Source organism: Tachyglossus aculeatus, chromosome 5 (genome assembly GCF_015852505.1).
Source record: "Tachyglossus aculeatus isolate mTacAcu1 chromosome 5, mTacAcu1.pri, whole genome shotgun sequence".
Lineage (NCBI taxonomy): Eukaryota > Metazoa > Chordata > Mammalia > Monotremata > Tachyglossidae > Tachyglossus > Tachyglossus aculeatus.
Window position 1 is genome coordinate 74,504,123 of NC_052070.1, and position 20,347 is coordinate 74,524,469.

The 20,347-nt window shown below is 48.3% G+C and overlaps 1 protein-coding gene across 1 annotated transcript in view; it reads left to right on the forward strand.

Annotated features, from left to right (window-relative positions):
- The window catches only part of LOXL1 (lysyl oxidase like 1), a 37,772-nt gene that overhangs the window by 9,744 nt on the left and 7,681 nt on the right, over window positions 1–20,347 (forward strand). The window contains exons 2-5 of the mRNA XM_038746633.1: window positions 10,750–10,858; window positions 15,828–15,965; window positions 17,550–17,706; window positions 18,728–18,823. Coding sequence (XP_038602561.1) covers window positions 10,750–10,858; window positions 15,828–15,965; window positions 17,550–17,706; window positions 18,728–18,823 — 500 coding nt within the window. The remainder of the gene's footprint in view (window positions 1–10,749; window positions 10,859–15,827; window positions 15,966–17,549; window positions 17,707–18,727; window positions 18,824–20,347) is intronic.

Genomic DNA, 20,347 nt, shown 5'->3' on the forward strand with positions numbered 1-20,347 from the left:
TCTCCCTGCTTCTTCTCCTGTCCCCAGGTGGAGAAAGCTGCCTGCCCCATCCTCTTCTGGAGCTCCTAGGAAGGAGGTCTTTTGCTCCGGAGCCTTAGATGGAGTTGACATTCTCACTGAATGGCACTCACTGTCTCCCCTCAGTGACTGAAAACACAGACTGAGGATTAACAAGCGCATCCCAGACATTTATAACTAATACCAAGTTCAGCCCCAATGATCCTGCTTTTAATAATTGATTTCAAATATAAATGCCACCCTTCTCCTCCAGCTCTTTGGCGTTAATAATGAAAGGAAGTGTGGTTTCTCCCGGCTGCCTGCCATGCTCAGGGCACCTCCAAGTGTTTTATGGAGCAGCGGTGGCAGGTGATGCCAATTTCATTTAATTAGTATTAAATAATAATCTTTCCAGAGCTGAGACACCAGCCCAGGCCCTGGGGCAGGCTCTTATTAATCTTTATTAAAGCCAACGCACGTTGGGACTCTAACCTCATGCTAGATACCCTTCAGAAGTTCAGTGTCAGGTGATTCAGGCAGAGGTACTTTCATTTGCCCCAGTTCTCTGCTGCCCTTTGCCTCTTGAGGTCTGGCATAGCTCAGGTTGAGCAGCGATCCTAAAGCCACCAGCTTCCAGCATCTCTCACTCTCCTTGAGGTCTAGTTCTTGTACGTTTCAAAAGCAAAAGCTCAGCAAAGAGGAAGTAGACCAGACATGGAGAATTGGGAAGAAGGCCTAAACTGTAGCAAACGGAGATTTAAATCAGGCAGTAGCAAGAATTAGGAAAGATGGCATCTCAGTGACCTTTCTGGGAGAGTTTGAGTTTAAGAGTTGAGTTTCTGGCCCAGGGCCTGGGGGTGGGACTTTATGCCCCTTCCCACCATGTGAAGCCAGATTTCTTTGGAGTTAGATTAAGGCAGTTGAAATTGGATGCCCTACAGCTGCAAATGATAGAGTGAAAGTCATTTTTCCTGAGGCAGTCAGCTCTAAACAGTTAACTTAAAGTGGAAAATGAACAAAAACTTAATTCAAAGTGGAACATCCTCTCACTTTGGAAGAAGCCCCTCTGGTCTCCACTGCAAAGGAGATCTCAGCTAGGTCTCTGTTGGGAGGGTGGATTGCTGAGGAGCTGGGTCGGGCTGCTAGGTGGTGTCCCCCCTCACCCCGACTGCCAGTTCCATTTCCATACAGATGCATTCTAAGGGCAGCACTAAATACTGGCTTCAAGGGTAAAGGGTGGAAGCCAAGGTCTTTCATTGGTTCCTCAGAGAAAGAGACAGCTGGCTGTCTGGCCTAAGGAACCCAGACAATAAAAGGACACTTGAGGCTGTCTTTGAGGCTGCCCCATGCCTGGCCGGCTGCACCACTCCACACAAAAGGCACCTCCATCCACCCAAGACCCTGTTTGGAAGATTCTGTCCCTGAGACTGAATCAAAAAGTCAAATCTACAATGGACTTATTCTTTGCCCTTCTGCCAGTGGTATTTGCTAAGCACTTACTCTGCACAAGGCATTGTACTAAAAGTGGTGGGGTACATAGAAGTTAACCAGGCTCACTGTCTTAATCCTCATTTTACAGATGAGGTAACTGAGGCACAGAGAAGTTAAGTGACCTGACCAAGGTCACACAGCAGAAAAGTGGCAGATTTGGGATTAAAACCCAGGTCCTTCTGACTTCCAGTTCCATGCTCTATCCACTAGGACATGCTGCTCATTCACAGTTTTTGAATCCTTTTATTTCTTAGCCCAATCTTTGCTACTTTTTCATCTTCCTCAAAGATCTCAAGGCCCTGGAATTATTCAATCCCTGGGATAGAGCAGAGTAGACTGGTTGGCAACCAGGAATCCTACCCCAACTTCATGCTCCTCACCTCCATGAAGCTCATGGTAATGGTATAATGAAACAGGTCGCAAAAATTGGGGCTCAAGTTTTGACAGGCATGGCCAAGCTGAGGGCTCAGTCTGTTGGGAGGATGCACACTTTATTTGATCTATCAATCCATCAGTGGTATATATTGAGTGCTTGCTATGTGCAGAGCACTGTATAGCACTTGGAAGAGTAAAATAGCATTCAAGATTGCTCAGTAGACTAAACCTTCAAGGAGCTTACAATCTAGTAGGGGAGACAAACCTTAAAATAAATTGCAGGGTAATAGTATAAGACTATGTATATAAATGCTGACAGGAGGAGTAGTACCTCATTGTTAAGGGGGTTCAGACTCATGTGCATGGGTGAAGCAGTAGGGAGGGAAAATGGGTTGGGCAGATGAGAAGCAGTGTGGCTTAATGGATAGAGAACTGGCCTGGAAGTCAGAAGGACCTGGGTTCTAAAGGACTGCTGGGTGACCTTGGGCAAATCACTTAACTTCTCTGTGCCTCATTTACCTCATCTGTAAAATGGGGATAAGAATCTGAGCCCCATGTGGGACAGGGGCTGTATGCAACCTGATTAACTTGTATCTCACCTAACACTTAACAAGTACCTTTATTATTAGTAGTATTATGAGGGATTAGTCAGGGAAGACTTCCTGGAGGAGATGTGATTTTAGAAGGGCTTTAAAATGGTCTGTTCGACATGTCTGATGTGAGGGAGAGGCCAGGCAGGAGGGCCAGTGTGAGTAAGGGGTCGATGATGAGTGAGGGAAGAGCAGAGAACAATGAGTATGTTAACATTAGAGGAACAAAATGTGAGGCTAGGTTGTAGTGGGAGAGGAGTGAAGACAGCGGGGAGAGAGATCTGTGAGGAGAAATGCCAGCTGTCATTTATGTGAGCTGTGAAGGGAGGAAGGACTCAGCCAGAAGTCTGGAATCCAGTCTTCCATGGCTACACCCAGCTGCTCTGGGGAGTGGGAGGAGGGCCCTGGGAGCTGATCTGCTTACTGGGCTCTACTTTCAAAGGGACCGTCTTGCTCAGGGCAAGTGCTAGGGGAGAATGCCATAGGAGTTTGGGTGAGATTTTCCCTGGCTTCAGTTCTGGGGAGCAGCTCCTTTAAGCAGGGATTTTCCTCCCCTTCCCCCCCCCCCCACTTCCTGCAACCCCTCCCATGCAATACCCCACCCCCCTCAACTTTGTTCGGATTCCCTCCGTGTATTACATCACTAGTCGTGACCCAGCAGAGCAGCAGGAAACGAGATCCACAGTGCTGACGGGATTCCTCAGGGGACAGCAGTCCAAGAAATAAGGAGGCATTGTTCCTTCTCGGAAAAACAAACTCTGGAGTGAGCCCCGGAGGTCCCTGAGGCCCCAGAGAGGGGCAGAGTGGGGTCGGGGTTCAGGGGCTCACAGTGACAGGAGCCAGAGCCCTGGGCCGGGCCTGCAGTTGGGGAATCCTCCCAGGATTGAAGCTCGGCTTCTCCGCCTCTTCCTTCTGAACCAAAGCTCTCTGACTTGGGCCTCTCTTTCATCTCCTGGCATCCAGGCCCAGGAGGATGAGCCTGGTCCCTAGTAGGCCTGGGTTCCAGGAAAAGAGAATGGGTGAGGGGCACTCCTGGCTCCCTCAGCACTGAGCATAGGACCTGAGTGGGCTGCAGCAATGATGCTCAGCCTGACTGATGCCAGCCTGCTCCACACTTCCCCCTCTCCCTCTCCCCTGCTATCCTCCCACTCACCATCTTTCTCTCCCCGCTCTTATTGCTTCCCCCCAACCCTCCTGCTCTTCCCAACCCTCTTCCTCTCCTTGCCCTTCTCTCTGAATTACAGTAGCTCTCTTTGGTACTGCTTACTTCCCAGGTGGGCCAGCGGCCTGTGGCCAAACAGAGGCTGTCTCCCAGGGTTTTGTAGAGGTTGCAGAGCCAGAAGTGGGGCCTCAGGCACCCCGCCCCCAGCTCACACCGATGAGTGAGTGTACTTAGCCTCCAGGGCCCTGGAGGCCAGGGCAGGAGGGAATGAGGCAATCGTTCCAGTGGCCTTGGGTAATGTTCATTCTGAAAGCCAAGGCTTCCCCACCTGTCCCTTGTCAAGATAATCCTCCTATTCCCTCCCTCCCCTCTGAGGCTCCTCTGAAGCCCTCCTCCCCGTCTCACTGCTCCCTAACCTTGGGCCTTGTTCCTGGGGTCTAAGAGCCCCTCAGAACCCATTTTGTGTGCACAAGGCTAAGCTGCTTCCAAGCACTGGCCCAGGGAATGCCTCCGGAGGGGATACTGGGACTTCACATTGGTCGTCCCTTACCTGGGGGCCCCACCAGGAGCCAATGGGGGGGGGGGTGGCCAGCCATTCGGGAATGGCAATGCTCGAGGCCAGGAGAAAGTACTGACTTTGGCCAGTGGGCCAACCTGTCCTGCAGAGACCGCCCAGCCCTGGAGTCAGGATGCCTGACTTGCATTTCTGATGCTGCCACAGACCAGCAAGCTGAACAGGGATGCTATGCCTCACCTCCCCCTGTGTCTTCATGTTGGTTGATTGTATGTCCTGGGGGAGATGGGGCAATTCTGGGTTTTCGAGGGTTGTCCTGGATGATCTTAGAAAAATATACAAATATCCTGGAGTTGAGACTTCCCCAGTTCACCTGGATTCTCTGTCTACCTCTATCTCAAGGTGCTCTTGCTCCTTTGAAATGCTTGGGCCTCTTCATCTGGATGGGAGAACATTCAGTTTGGAGAAGACAGTAAGCTGGAGTTTATGATACAGCCCTACCTCAAAGGACTTTTAGGTCCCCCTTCCTCCCCGGCACACACACCCACCCTTTTCATTCTCCCCTCCCATCTCTCTTGCCAATCCAGAGAGAAGGGGAAGGTAAAGGAGTTAAGACTCGGTGGGAGTGGTCGCTCCTTTTCCCAGGACGAAAAAACTCCCACCTCCAGAAGGGTCAATATCTGAAGAGAGGAGACTAGTCAGATACCAATGGACAAATTCTACAAGACTCTGGTTGGGTCTTTAGACTGATCCATCAATCAGTGGTATTTATTGAGCACTTTCTATTTGCAAAGCACTATACTAAGTGCTTAGGAAGAGTACAATAGAGTTGGTGGATACAGTTCCCAACCTTGAGAAACTTACAATTGGTGGGGGAGACATGCACTAAAATAAATTACAGGTAGATAGAGGGCAGGGGTCATGGGTCCTGGAGGCTTCTCTGCAGAACTTCCCAGTTGGGAAGGAGAACACCACCAGCCTCTGGGGATGAAAAAGCAGCCATGGGTCCCTAACTCACAGCCAGGAGCAGTGACCTATCAGACCAACATGCCCAGGTGGACAGCTGATGGCCCACGTGACCCTCCACCTGGGCCTTGGCACCTCTTTTTCTGGGCTAAGCTGTCCTCCAGTTCAGCTGCCGGCTGGGGAAGCTTGTGTTTAATTGGTTCCAGAGGGTGAGAGAGGCCGGGTAGGGAGCAGCAAAGAGAGGGACCAGGGGAACAGGAAGGCAGGGAGGGGGCTGCCAGGGGAAAGAGGGAACCAAAAAAAGTATTTTCCATCTTGAGCTAAAATTAAGAAAACATTACAGCGACCAAAGCAAACGCCGAAAAGTTCAGCCCTGCTGCCAAGTCTGAGAATCTCGTCGTGTCAGCGGCCCCAAGAGAAGGCCTTTCATTTCCTCCCCAGGGACTCACCCACACTGGCAGATGTGCTATCCAGGAGGTCTGTCTGCCTGCCTGCCTGCCTGTCTGCCCTGACCCCACACCCTGTCCCCGACCGCCCAGGCTCTGCTGGGGCTGCCATTTCACATCTGACTCTGGCCAGAGTTAGGGGTGAAGGAGAAGAGGAGGGCTACCGCGACAGAGCTGTGCAGAGGTCCAAAAAGGACCAAGGAGAGTGAGAGTACAGGGTCAGAGAAACATTGCAGAAGTAATTGTCAGATTTGAAGAGGGAGGAAATTCCAGGCCTAGTCAGGAAGTGGGCTAGGGGTTGACAGCAAAAGAGACAAGATTGAGGCACAGTGAGAAGTTTAGCATTAGAGGAGCGAAGTGTCCAGGCTGGGTTGTAAAAGGAGAGGTGTGAGATGAGGTGGGGGTGGGAAAGGTAATGGTGTGCTTTGAAGTCAATGGTGAGGAGTTTTTGTTTGCTGCAGAGGTGGATGGTCAACCACTGGAGTATTTTGAGAAGTGGGGTGACATGTTCTTAATGTTTTTGTAGAAAAAATGATCCGGGCAGAAGAGTGAAGTATGGACTGGAGTGGGGAGAGACAGGAGGCTTGGAGGCCAGCAAGGAGACTGATGCAGTAATCCAGGCAGGATAGGATGAGTGACTGTATTAGCATGATAGTAGTTTAGATGTAGAGGAAAGGGAGAATTTTAGTGACGTTGTGAAGGTGGGGCTGACAGGATTTGGTGATGGATTGAATATGTGGGTTGAATGAGAAAGAGGAGTCAAGGATAACGCCAAGGTTACAGTTTGTGAGAAAGCAAGGATGGGGGTGCTGACTACAGTGATGGGAAAGTCAACAGGAGGACAGGGTTGGGTGGGAAGATAAGGAGTTCTGATTTGGATATTTTAAACTTAAGGTGACTGGAGGACATCCAAGTAGAGATATCTTGAAGGCAAGAGAAAATGTGAGACTGGAAAGAGGAGGAGAGACTGGGACTGGAGATGTAGATTTGGGTATCATCTGCATAGAAGTGGTAGTTGAAGACATGGGAGTGAATAAGTTCTCCCAGGGAGTGTGTTTAAATGGAGAATAGAAGAGGACCCAGAACTGAACCTTGTGGGATCCCCACAGTTAGGGGGTGGGAGGCAGAGGAAGAGCCCACGAAGGAGACTGAGAATGAACGGCCAGAGAAGTAAGAGGAGAACTAGGAAAGGACAGAGTCAGTGAAGCCAAGGTTAGACAATGATTTTAGCAGAAGGTGGTGGTCCACAATGTCTAAGGCATCTGAGAGGTTAAGGAAGATTAGGATGAAGTAGAGGCTGTTGGATTTGGCAAGAAGGAGATCATTGGTGACCTTTGAGAGGGCAGTTTCTGTGGAGTAAAGGGGATGGAAGCCAGATTAGAAGGGGTCAAGGAGAGAATTGGAGGAGAGGAATTTGAGACAGCAGGTGTAGACAACTCCCTCAAGGAGTTTGGAGAGGAATGGTAGGAGGGAGAGAGGGTGATAACTGGAGGGAGCCCTGGGGTCAAGGGACGGGTTTTTTTAGGATGAGGGTGACATGGGAATGTTTGAAAGCAATGGGGAAGAAGCCCATGGAGAGCGAACAATTGAAGATAGGTGTTAGGGAGAGAAGAAGGGAGAGGGTCAGAGTTTTGATAAGGTGCAAAGGAATGGGGTTGGATAATAATGATGGCATTTACTAAGCGCTTACTATGTGCAAAGCACTGTTCTAAGCACTGGGGAGGCTACAAGGTGATCAGGTTGTCCCATGGGGGGTTCACAATCTTAATCCCCATTTTACAGATGAGGTAACTGATGCCCAGAGAAATTAAGTGACTTGCCCAAAGTCACACAGCTGACAATTGGCAGAGCCACGATGTGAACCCATGACCACTGACTCCAAAGCCCGTGCTCTTTCCACTGAGTCACACTGCTTCTCCAAGTAGAGGGAGATGATATAAGCTTCAAAGTAAGGAAAAGAAAGGGATGGGGGAGATGGGATGGTGTGAAAGCGGCGTTGAGAGTTAGAAGGAAACCAATACCTCCTCCTTTCCCAGTGAGCGTGGGGGAGTGGGAGAAGATGAGGCCCCCGTATCTTTGTCCAGAAACGCTCTCGGCATATTACTCCCCTCCTCAAAAATCTCCAGTAGCTACTAATCCATCTATGCATCAGGCAGAAACTCCTCACCCTGGGCTTCAAGGCTCTCCATCACCTTGCCCCCTCCTACCTCACCTCCCTTCTCTCCTACTATAGCCCAGCCCACACCCTCCGCTCCTCCGCCGCTAATCTCCTCACCGTACCTCGTTCTCGCCTGTCCTGCCATCGACCCCCGGCCCACGTCATCCCCAGGGCCTGGAATGCCCTCCCTCTGCCCATCTGCCAAGCTAGCTCTCTTCCTCCCTTCAAGGCCCTACTGAGAGCTCACCTCCTCCAGGAGGCCTTCCCAGACTGAGCCCCTTCCCTCCTCTCCCCCTCGTCCCCCTCTCCATCCCCCCATCTTACCTCCTTCCCTTCCCCACAGCACCTGTATATATGTTTGTACATATTTATTACTCTATTTATTTTACTTGTACATATCTATTCTATTTATTTTATTTTGTTAGTATGTTTGGTTTTGTTCTCTGTCTCCCCCTTTTAGACTGTGAGCCCACTGTTGGGCAGGGACTGTCTCTATATGTTGCCAATTTGTACTTCCCAAGCGCTTAGTACAGTGCTCTGCACACAGTAAGCGCTCAATAAATACGATTGATGATGACTGTGTCACCTTGGGAGAGCCAGGTTTCAGTGATGGCGAGAAGGAGGAGTGACAGACAGGAACAGGTCAAGGATGAAGGGAAGCTTCTCAAAGGGGTTGTGTGGGAGGGGATAATGCAAGGGGTGGGGAGGGTTTGAATGGGAGTGAGTTGACAGGGGCCCGCACATGGGAAGGGGGAGAGTGGTAGCACTGGGACAGGATTACAGGGATGGAGAGGTGGGTGAGAACGGGAGTGGTGTAAAGGGAGGAGTTGGGTGGCAAATGGTTGGGCGAGATGTGGGAGAGGAGGACTGGGATGGGCTGACAGGAGGTGGGGGGGGGGAATTGAAGGGTCATGGTGGAGTCGGTGAGGTAAATGGCTCCAATAACAACTTAATCCTGTGATACTCAGAGGAGATGGTTGAACTGTCCTTGAGAGTACTTGAGAGTGAAAAGGCCAGGGACTAGGGGAGCCTTGAGGCGAGGGTTGAATTGTACTAGGGGTGTGGAAAGTGAAAAGTCAGGGTTTAGGGTAATCTTGGGTCTTTGAGAGTGAAGAGGTCAGTGAATAGGAGTAAACAGCATAAGTTGGGCAGAGTAGGTGCGAAGGCAGGCAGCTTTTGAAATGTAATAAGGTATGAACTGGGGTCTTTGTCACCTGGGGTTAGGCAGCCACACACTGATCCCCCTGCAGGGAAAGAGGGAAGGGAAGAAAATGATCATCTTTCATACTCAAGAGGCCTTCCCTGACTAAGCCCTCCTTTCCTCTACTCCCACTCCCTTCTGCATCGCCCTGACTTGCTCCCTTTATTCATCCCCCTCCCAGTCCCACAAATTATATACATATCTGTAATTTATTTATATTAATGTCTGTCTCCTCCTCTAGACTGTAAGCTCACTGTGACAGGAAATGTGTCTGTTATATTGTACTCACCCAAGCTGTTAGTACAGTGTTCAGCACACAGTAAGGACTCAATAAATACTATTGATTGACTCTCCTCATGCCATGGCTCCCACTGAGAAGCCCTTCCTCCTCCCCTTTGCTCACCTCATTCCCTCCATCTGTTCAAAGTTCAGCTAAAAGCCCAGCTCCTACAAGATATGAATAATGATAATAATAACAATAGTTAATAATAATGGTATTTGTTAAATGCATACTACGTGCCAAGCACTGTTCTAAGCACTGGGGTGGATACAAGGTAATCAGGTTGTCCCATGTGGGGCTCACAGTCTTAATCTCCATTTTACAGATGAGGTAACTGGCACAGAGAAGTTAAGTGACTTGCCCAAAGTCACACAGCTGACAAGTGGCGGAGCCGGGATTAGAATCCACAACCTGACTCATTCATTCATTCATTCAATCGTATTTATTGAGCGCTGTGTGCAGAGCACTGTACTAAGCGTTTAGGAAGTACAAGTCGGCAACATATACAGATGGTCCCTACCCAACAACGGGCTCACAGTCTAGAAGGGGGAGACAGACAACAAAACAAAACATGTAGAGAGGTGATAACGTTGGTATTTGTTAAGCACTTACTATGTGCCAAGCACTGTTCTAAGCACTGGGGGAGATACAAGGTAATCAAGGTTGTCCTACGAGGGGCTCACAGTCCCAATCCCCACTTTACTGATGAGGGAACCGAGGCACAGAGAAGTGAAGTGACTTGCCCAAAGTCACACAGCTGACAAGTGGCGGAGGTGGGATTAGGCTCCCAAACCCAGGCTCTTGCCACTGAGCCACGCTGGTTCTTGAGCACAATACCTTTTTTTCTCCCAGTGGCTCAGTGGAAAGATCACGGGCTTTGGAGTCAGAGATCATGGGTTCAAATCCAGCTCCGCCTACTGTCAGCTGTATGACTTTGGGCAAGTCACAACTTCTCTGTGCCTCAGTTACCCCAAGATGCCTTTCAGTATTGCCTCTCCCACTGGCCTGCCCTCTCCATCCCCATCCACACTAGCTACTGAGCACTTACTTTCTCTCTGTAACTCTAAGGTGTGCACTTCTGATACTGGATTTTTAAAAATCATTTTGCATCTGTTCTGATGCATCTATAGTGTATTTTGGTTTTGCCAATCTTCATTGGTCTAAAAGCTCTTTGTGGGAGAGAAATAAGTCTTCATTATTTTTGATCATTTCCCTCTGGGCCTCCTACAGTGCTTTGCAAAGCAAAAATCCTCAACAAATAGCAGTGGTGGTGGTACTGTTAGTGCTGGTGGATTGTAGTGGTAATGATGGTGGTGTTGGATTGTGGAGGTCATGTTGGTGGTGTTGGTGGTAATATTGGTGGCAGTGGTGGCGATGGTATTAATGTTAGTGGTGGTGGTGGTAGCGGTAGTGGTGTTAGTAGTGGTGGTGGAGGTTAGTAATGGTGGTGAAGTTGGAGAAAGGAATAAGGCGAGGTAGAATTGGATGGAAGGTGGAACAGGTGACCATTATCAAGTACAAATTAAATGTGACCAGTCTAGGTCTCACCCATTCACTGTTCTCTTCCAGGCCTCCCTGACTTGGTGCCAGATCCTAACTACGTGCAGGCCTCCACCTACGTCCAGAGAGCCCACCTCTACTCCCTCCGTTGTGCAGCAGAGGAGAAGTGCCTGGCCAGGTAAAGAGGCATGCGGTCTCAGGGTTGGAGCAGAATTAGGTGGAGTAAGAGTGCTAGGGCTCCTCCTCATGTTGAGTGATGCTGACCAGAGGATGCTGTCCTAACCAGGATCCGCTGGCTTCAGAGGTCTTGGGCAATCCTGGCATGCTGGGAAGGGAACCCGCTCCCCTCAGTATGGAACCCTCAATTCCAAACCATACTAGCAGATGACTTATCTTCCTAGCCATGGCCAGGTCAGAGAAGCCTTTCGTATTATTAACAATAATAATAATAGTATTTGCTCTAAGCGCTGGGGTAGATACAAGGAGTAGATACATCTCATTTTACAGATGAGGTGACTGAGGCAAAGAGAAGTGAAGTGACTTGCCCAAGGTCACACAGTGGACAAGTGGTGGAGTCAGGTTTAGAACCCAAGTTTCTGACTCCCAGTGCTATGCTCTAACCATTAGGCAAGTGTGGACATGCAGAGTTCAGGTTTTGGCATCAGTAAATCCAAGCTTTTAACCCAGCTGGATCCACAGGTCACCTGCTGCATGATTTTGGCCAAACTACTTCACCCCTTTGTGCCACAGTCGCTCCATCTACTACTGTGAATAATAATGATGTCACTGTACTCTCCAAACACTTTGTACAGTGCTCTGCACACAGTATGCACTCAAATGCTATTGGCTTCGATGATAATACTATATGCCAAGGAGTGTGCTAGGCACTGGGGTGGATACAAGAAAATCAGGTTGGACACAGTCCCTGTCCCTCATGGGGCTCTCAATCTCAATTCCCATTTATCAGATGAGATAACTGAGCTACAGGAAGTGAAGTGACTTGCCCAAGTTGCATACAAGTGGCAGAGCCAGTATTAGAACCCATGACATTCTGACTCCCAGCCCCTTGCTCTATAGATTAAACCAAGCTGCTTCTCCGAAAGGCCCATCAGAAATGGGAAGAGTGTTGGGGGAAGCCACTGGAGGGAAAATAATAATAATAATAATGTTGGTATTTGTTAAGCACTTACTATGTGCCAAGCACTCTTCTAAGCACTGGGGTAGGTACAAGGTCATCAGGTTCTCCCACGTGGGGCTCACGGTCTTCATCCCCAATTTACAGATGAGGGAACTGAGGCACAGAGAAGTGAAATGACTTGCCCAAGGTCACACAACTGACAAGCGGCGGAGCAGGGATTAGAACCCATGACCTCTGACTCCCAAGCCTGTGCTCTTGCCACTAAGCCATGCTGCTTCCATGGTCCTATCCTCAGTACCCAGTGTTCAGGCTTTGTGAGTTCAATTAAGTCAGGATGCTGATCCCTGATGCTGGGATTTTTTTTTAATGGTAGTTAAGTCCTTACTATGTTCCTAGCACTATACTAAGCACTTAGGGTAGATACAAACTAGTCAGGTTGGATACAGTCCATATCTCACAGTCTTAATCACCACTTTGCAAATGAGGTAATCGAGGCACAGAGAATTTAAGTGACTTCACTCAACACAGCAAAGTTCTGCTGGCAGCAACCTCAGTGAAATCCTGTCACAATTCATCTTATCAACTCCTCTTTGAGGGAGGACCCAGGAGATCTGAAGCTCTTGAAAGCTGTTTTATTGACTTTGAAGAAAAGACAGTGGGCAGGGCTTAGGTTAGGCATTTTGTAGAATTTTCTTGAAAATTTGGGTGACCCTGGAAAAAAGGAGTCCCTGAGACTCCTCTCAGGAAAGTTTGGCTACTCCATCTGCCAAGGGCAGTTTGGTAGAATGCTCCTGGGATGGACTTATTTCTTGGGGGTTTCCATTTTTTTGTTGTTGTTGTTTGTTTTTTAATCAGATCATTTGTTATTCAAAGGGATGCTGGGGGACTGAGGTAGTATTCAGGGCTGAGGACACTGCAGATACACCAACCTCCTCCGGTACAAGCAGGAATCTAGGAGTAAAGGGAGTTCCAGGTGCCGGTCCTAAGTGGCCTCTGGCCCCTTTTCAGGGGCTCCCCAACAGCAGAAGAAAATCACATTTCTCTTGCTGACGGCTTCCTGCTGAGGCCTTCCATTGTGCTCAGAGGAAAGGAACCAGACTCCACTCTATCGGTCACGCCAGAGATTTCCAGAGCTGATAAACAGCCTCTGTCTTTAGGGCTCTGTGTAGGGTGATGATGTCCACCAGATGTCCATAAGGCAGGCCCTGGATCTGGAATGGGGTGCTCACTGTGAACAGTGTCCTCTCTGAGCCCAAAGAGTTGCCCGTTGGCTGTCTTTGTGGGCCCTGAAGCTCTCACTAAGACCTGCTGCCTTCATCGTAGGGTCCTGTGTTCCAAACATTCACTTTCAGCCCCTATTCTCTCTCTCCTATGCTCGAGTTATTTTCTTGACCACTTGTCTATGAGAGCCAGGAACTGGGAAATGGGAGACCCTCAGGGCAGGGTTATAGAACAGGGCCAGTGTTTTTCTCCAGCTCTCCTGATGGACTTTGGCTAAGTCACTTAGGTTCACTGGGAAGGTGTCTGGAAGTGAGCCTTGGGTCTTTGTGGAAAAGGAGTTCAATAAAAAGTGAAATGGAGCGGCTGTTCTTTGACAATGGGAGGTTAAGAAATGCTCTGGGTCCGGAATGTGTTCCCTCCCTAAAATAATGATCCCATCCCATTGGAAGCATCCAGGATTACTCAAAGCCTTCTCTCAAGACCCCAAGGCTGTTACAGAAAAGCAAGGAACTCCTAATGAAAGAGAGATGGTGACGGGCAAATGAGAGAACACAGAGAGGGAACAGAGGAGAGAGACAGACAGTGAGAAAGAACAGGAAGGGGAAGAAGCAGGGAGGAGGAAGAGGAGAGGGAAGAGAGGGAGAAGGAGAGGGAAGAGAGGGGAACTTGAAGTACCAAGGGACAGAAGGCTGAAGTCCCTGAGTTAAAGGGGTGGAGAGAGGGACCTGAGCCTCCTCCACTTTCTGAAGGACGCCTCTCCCTTGGATGAATCCAGATTCCTTCCAGACCCATCATGAAAAAACTTTAGGTCAGGAAGCAGTCCCTTTCCTATTCACTCTATCACCATGCCATCAAGGCTCAAGGAGAGAATAAGCCTAGTTTTCCTTAGTTTTCTCTTAAACTTTTTCTTCTTACTGACTGACTCCAGTGCTTTGTTTCTGGCCTGGTTTTCCAACAGATTTCCAGCCTGCCCTGCCTTGGGTGGAAACACAAAGAAACTGCACTAGCAACCTGCCACTGTGGAGCTCTTTCAGCCAGTGATAGATCAGCCCCTAACCCTTGGGAGTTGGTCCCATCTTGGAACCCCCCCCACCCCACTCCCTCCAAAGTCAAGGGAAAGCCAGGCTAATGGGGGGTGTGGGAACAGCAAGTGGATGAGGCGGGCATGGAGGTGGGGTGCAACTGGAGCTTCATGACATGAGGAGGGAGCGCCTCTCTGTGTCAGCACTTTCTGCCCATCAGTTTGGGCCATCAGTTTGGGTCAGTGAATCCAAAACAAATTAATGGATAGTTACAGAAGGGTGCCCAGAGGCATCACTATGTCTGTCTCTCCCACTAGACTGTAAGCTCATTGTGGACAGGGAACTCATCTGCTAACTTTGTATTATACTCTCCCAAGTGTTTAGTTTAGTGCTCTGTACACAGTAAATGCTCCATAAAAACCATTGATTGATTAATTAAAGCTAAAAACACACTGTACAAGATGTCAGTCTGCACCTCCCAGTCTGTTGGCTGATTCAGGAATCCTCTAGCCATTGTTATTATTATTATCATCATTATTATTACTGTATTTGTTAAGCACTTACAGTGTATCAAATACTGTTCTAAGTACTAGGACAGATACAAGTTAGCTCTGTGCCAGCCCTCCAGGCTGCTGTCACCATTTTTAATCGTCTCTGAGGTTGAGCCTTTCTTAAAACAGAGCCATGTTCAAAATGGGAGTTGGGGTCACTCAGAGCTGATGCAGTCATAAAAAGATTCTAGTCAGCATCCTCTGTGGGGAGGGGAGGGGCCTGTGGAGAAGCTTCTTAATTTATTATCCTTTCAACTCACAGACCTGGGACCAGGCATTCCCCATTTCCCCTGAGGGTGGAACCAGAGGAAAGGAGGGAGGATTTCAGCCAGGCAGGTTACAGTTAGACATCAGTAAGGTCTTTATGACTTGACTGGAACCCATAGCCTTTATTAAGAACTTTCTATATGCCAAGACCAGTGTTAAGCACTGAGGTCGATAAGAAGATCATTAGATCAGAGACAGTCTCTGTCTCATTGGGGCTCACAATCTAAGAGGTAGGGAAGGCCCTTTTCTTAGCCAGGGTAGTTTGGGAGATGTGATCCATGCAGCCTCTCAGGAGCTTTCCTGTCCTCACAGTCTGATAGATGTTATAGAGATCAAGTAGGGGAATGTTAAGAGGTTCTGCCTGATCTTTATTTTTCCTGAGAGAGGTGGAATTGAGTGGTGGAGAGGTGCAGAAATCCCAGGAAAGGCCTTTGCTTGTACATTCAAGTGCTGGTTCCCTGATTAGCTTCTTCCCTCTCCAGCCCCAGAGCCAGCTGAGCAGGGTAAAATGGCATCAGCTTCCTTTGAGTTCTTGAGAAGAGATTCCTGAGATCGCAAGATCCCTGTCCTTTCTATGCCCAAGGCTCAGGGCCTCTCCAGGCCTGCTCCAATGCAGCAACAGTTCCCTGGGAATGAGGGCCACCTTGACAAGGGTCACTTTGGGTAGTTCCCAAAGGGCTGCTCATTGTATAAAAATAAAATAATTCTGCCCAGCTGGAACTCAGGAGTCCCAGAAACTTCCCAGTCTCCTATTAATCACTTTAGGTCAGTTTCCGAGGTTGGCTTCAGGTGAGCCTGCAACTCTGACCACCCTGACTCTCCTTGTCTGGGCCAGAGTACAAACATACACAAACACACGCCCGCCCCACCCCACCCCCAAATCCCAGGGCTCTGAGAAGCAGCAGTGATCTGGCCTGGAATTAACCTCTCTTTCTTCCCTCCCGACAGCACGGCCTATACCTCTGAGGCCACAGACTACGACATTCGAGTGCTCCTGCGGTTTCCTCAGAGGGTGAAGAACCAGGGCACAGCTGACTTCCTACCCAATCGCCCTCGCCACACCTGGGAATGGCATAGCTGCCACCAGTGAGAAGAAACTGGTGTGGGGAAGAGGGTGGTGGAGAGGAAGGCTTGGGGGAGGGCAGTGGGGAGGCATACAGGACATTGAAATGAGAAGGGAGGTATTGCCCCTTGGAGAAGCTGGGGAAATCTTAGTGACCAGCTAGATTCAAAGGTCCATAGCACCTAGACAAGCCCTGGCATTAGTATTAATGTTCACAGCACCAGACTAAGCATCTGGTCTGTGCAAAGCACTGTTCTAGGCACTTGGGAGCATTTAAGACCCTGAGCCCTATCCTTGAAATGCTTACTTTCTGATGGACAATCAATCGTAATGGTATCTGAGTACTTATTCTGTGCAGAGTACTGTACTAAGTGGTTGGACGAGTACTATAAAGTTAGTCCACAGAATCCCTGACCTCAAGGAGCTTAGTGTGCAGACAGTGAATAAGATTGCCAGCTCATTTTGGGCAGTTAATTTGTCTAACAACTCTATCATACTCTATCATACCATACCAAGCACTTAGTACACTGCTCTGTACATGGTAAACACTCAATAAATACCACTAATGATAAGAGTGAGAGAAGAGATTTAGATATCTTAAAGAAGTGAATCCAAAACAAATTAATGGATAGTTACAGAAGGGTGCCCAGAGGCATCACTATGTCTGTCTCTCCCACTAGACTGTAAGCTCATTGGGGACAGGGAACTCATCTAACTGTTGTATTATACTCTCCCAAGTGTTTAGTTCAGTGCTCTGTACACAGTAAATGCTCCATAAAAACCATTGATTGATTAATTAAAGCTAAAAACACACTGTACAAGATGTCAGTCTGCACCTTCCAATCTTTTGGCTGATTCAGGAATCCTCTAGCCATTGTTATTATTATTATCATCATTATTATTACTGTATTTGTTAAGCACTTACAGTGTATCAAATACTGTTCTAAGTACTAGGACAGATATAAGTTAAACAGATTGGACACAATCCCTGTCCCACATAGAGCTCACAGTCTAAGTGGGAGAGGGAAAAGGTATTGAATCCCTATTTTCAGTTGACGATACGGAGGCCCCCAGAAGTTGAATTGTCCAGGGTGACATATAACAAGTGGCAATCCAAGATTAAAATGAAGGTCCTCTGACTGTCATACTGCTTTCTGACAATGGTGTGACCATTTTAACAGTGGCCCAAGGCTCTCAAGCCTGCAGCCTCTCACATTTAGTCAATCGTATTTATTGAGCATTTACAGTGTATAGAGCACCGTACTAAGAAGAGTACAATGGTAGAGACATTCCCTGCCCACAGTGAGCTTTCCTTCCTGGCTCTTTGGCCGTTAAACTGAATTGAGTCATAATTCAATAGCATTTCAGATCTGATCATAGTTTTTGAGAAAGAGCACAGCCAAGGCTCTCCAACTCTGGAAGACAGGACCATCTTTTAGCTGTAGTAGCTATAGAGACTCCTCCATTAAGGAATGGCAGCTGCTTTCTGAAGGAGGAAACTAAGTAGACATGAGGGAAATCAATGCAGGACTAGAAGGAGAAACAGGGTGTTCTGACTCCTAGGTGAAACCCTTACTAGACCGTCTGTCTATCCTTGTGTCTGGCAGGCACTACCACAGCATGGACGAATTCAGCCATTATGACCTGCTGGACGCAGCCACAGGCCGGAAGGTGGCAGAAGGCCACAAGGCCAGTTTTTGCCTAGAGGACACCACTTGTGACTTTGGCAACTTGAAGCGCTATGCCTGCACCGCACACACGCAGGTGAACGGGAGGGAATAGGATCATAGTGGGGAATGTGAATGTGGGGGCAGAGGTCAGGAAAGCTATAGTGTGGACTGGAGACTGCCAACATCCTTCTGAAGTGGCCCGCCCTGGCTGCCAGAGCTCCAGAGCCTTCAACCTAGCTTTTATTTAAATTTTATGGTATTTGCTTAGTGCCTACTATGTGTCAAACACTGTTACAAGCGCTGGGGTAGGTACAAGTTCATTAGCTAGGACACAGTCTCTGTCCAGGATGGGGCTCACACCTAAATAAGAGGGAAAACAGGTATTTAATCCCTATTTTACAGTTGAGGCAACTAAGGCACAAAGAAGTTAAGTGATTTCTCCAAGCTCACAGAGCAAGCAATTGGCAGAGCAGGATTAGAATCCAAGTCTTCCAATTCCCAGGCCAGTGCTCTTTCCACTAGGCAATGCCGCTTCTTCATTGCATCCTGGGTGTCCTGTGCCGCTCTCCGATGTCACCCTTATCTTTCTTGGGAGGCAGATGAACTCTGGGGAGCCAGAATGCCAAGGTGGCCTAGGTGAAGGGTGAAATTCAATGGGATTCTGGAGCCCCATGGGGACATGGATGCTTCTGAAACAGCAGCTTGCTCATCACTCCATTCCTCACCCACTTCCCAATGACACAGCCCCCTGCCTCCCCTCCCTCCCCCCAGCTTCCAGCTTCTGCTAAAGTGGGGCAGCATTCATGGGACTTGGGAACTTGGGGAGCATGCTGAGGGGCTGCCTGCCTGGGTGCTAAAGTCTGGAAAGGAATAGAAATGGCTGAGAGAGAAGTGTGGATGGCGGGGGTGTCTGTCTCCTTTGCGGAGCCCAGGTCTATTTGCAAGGACAAAGGTTCAAAGCTGAATTCTGCACCAACTCAGAATGACTCCTGGGGACCAGACACCCAGAGGAGAATGGGACTCAGCGTTAGCATCTGGTAGTCCAGCACGAGGGAAGGGAGAAATTCTTAAAGGTGGAAGCCAAATGACCCCTTAACTATTTTTCCGTTTCTCAGGGCCTGAGTCCGGGTTGCTATGATACATATAATGCTGACATTGATTGCCAGTGGATTGATATAACAGATGTTCAGCCAGGAAACTACATCCTCAAGGTGGGTCTCCTTGATCATGGAAGGAGCATCTGAGCCTAGAGGGTTGCTACCCTCTTTGACGGAGCCAAATCGATCAATCAATTGTATTTATTGAGTGCTCACTGTGTGCAGAGCACTGTACTAAGCATTTGGGAGAGTACAATGCAACAGAGTTGGTGACCTATTCCCTATTCACAAAAAATTTACAGTCTAGAGGACTGTTTTGAATCTACAGCCAAAGACCCTATTCTATGAAAGTTTATCTGTAAGGGTAAGGAAGCTTTAGGATTGGGATACCAGACTGAAAGCTAACCTCAATGTTGCTTCGAGTTTAAAGGGACTTTGAGAGGTCATCTAATCCATTCCTCTGTCTCTGGGTATGATTTCATTCAACCATTCTTGATAGCTAATGGCATTTGTTCAACACTTATATGCCATGCACTGTACTAAGCACTGGGGTAGATACAAGATAATCAAGTTCCACATGGGGCTCACAGTCCAAGTAGGAGGGGGAACAGGTATTGAATTCCCATTTTGCAGATGAGGGAACTGAGACACATAGAAGTTAAAATGACTTGTTCTAGGTCACGGACAGAGCCAGGATTAGAATCTAGATCCTCTGATTCCCAAGCCCATGCTCTTTCCAATAGGCTACATTGTTTTCCTACCTTCTCTTTCCAAAGACTCTCCAGAGAAAAAGATTCTACAACCTTAACTGATGACCCATCTCGATGTTTCACAAGGGACAGCCATAAGGAGTTCTCTCTCATGTCTACCTTAAATCCCTCCTGGCTCGAATTTAAACCCATCTCCTTTTAGCCTGCCCCTGTGGAAACAGATCTTTCTCTGTCACTCAGGTCCACATATGCGATATCTGGGTGCCATGCTTGGCCCCTTATGATGGTCAGAACAATTACATGTCTTAATGTTTTGTTTCCTGTCTCCTTATAGATCTATCAGTTCCCTTTCACCCTTTTTATTTTTAGAGTGTGAGTCACTGAAGGGACAGGAACTGTGTCTTATTCCCCTTGTGTAGTCTATCCCTGAATTTAGTACAGTGCTCTGCACACAGTAAGTGCTTAGTAAATACTATTACTACTACTACTATTAAATAACTTAATAGCCTCTTTCAGGCAATGACTTACAACTCAAATAAGGACTAAGCATGTGGACTTTGAGTTCAAGTTCAAGCTCCTGATAGCTGGAAAATGGGCTTTTCACAGATCATGGAATGAGACAGGACTTCCAGCCAAATGAATAAACTCCCCCAACACACAACTGACCTTCCCTAGAGTCTCCTTTTCTGTTCTCTCTCACACAAGCAGTGTCTCCCACACACACCCCTGCTTCATGACAAGCTAAAGAGATGTCCTAGACATATTAGAACTGCCATTACTGGATCAAGCCTGCAGCCCAGTGGCCCCATAGTCTGTCTCTGAACAGATGTTTGAAGGCACTCAGTGATGCTGCTTCCTTGGCTCCATCCTCATATTGGAGAGGTGCCACATACCATGTCTGACTACTTCTGTAGTAGCCTGTTTTGAA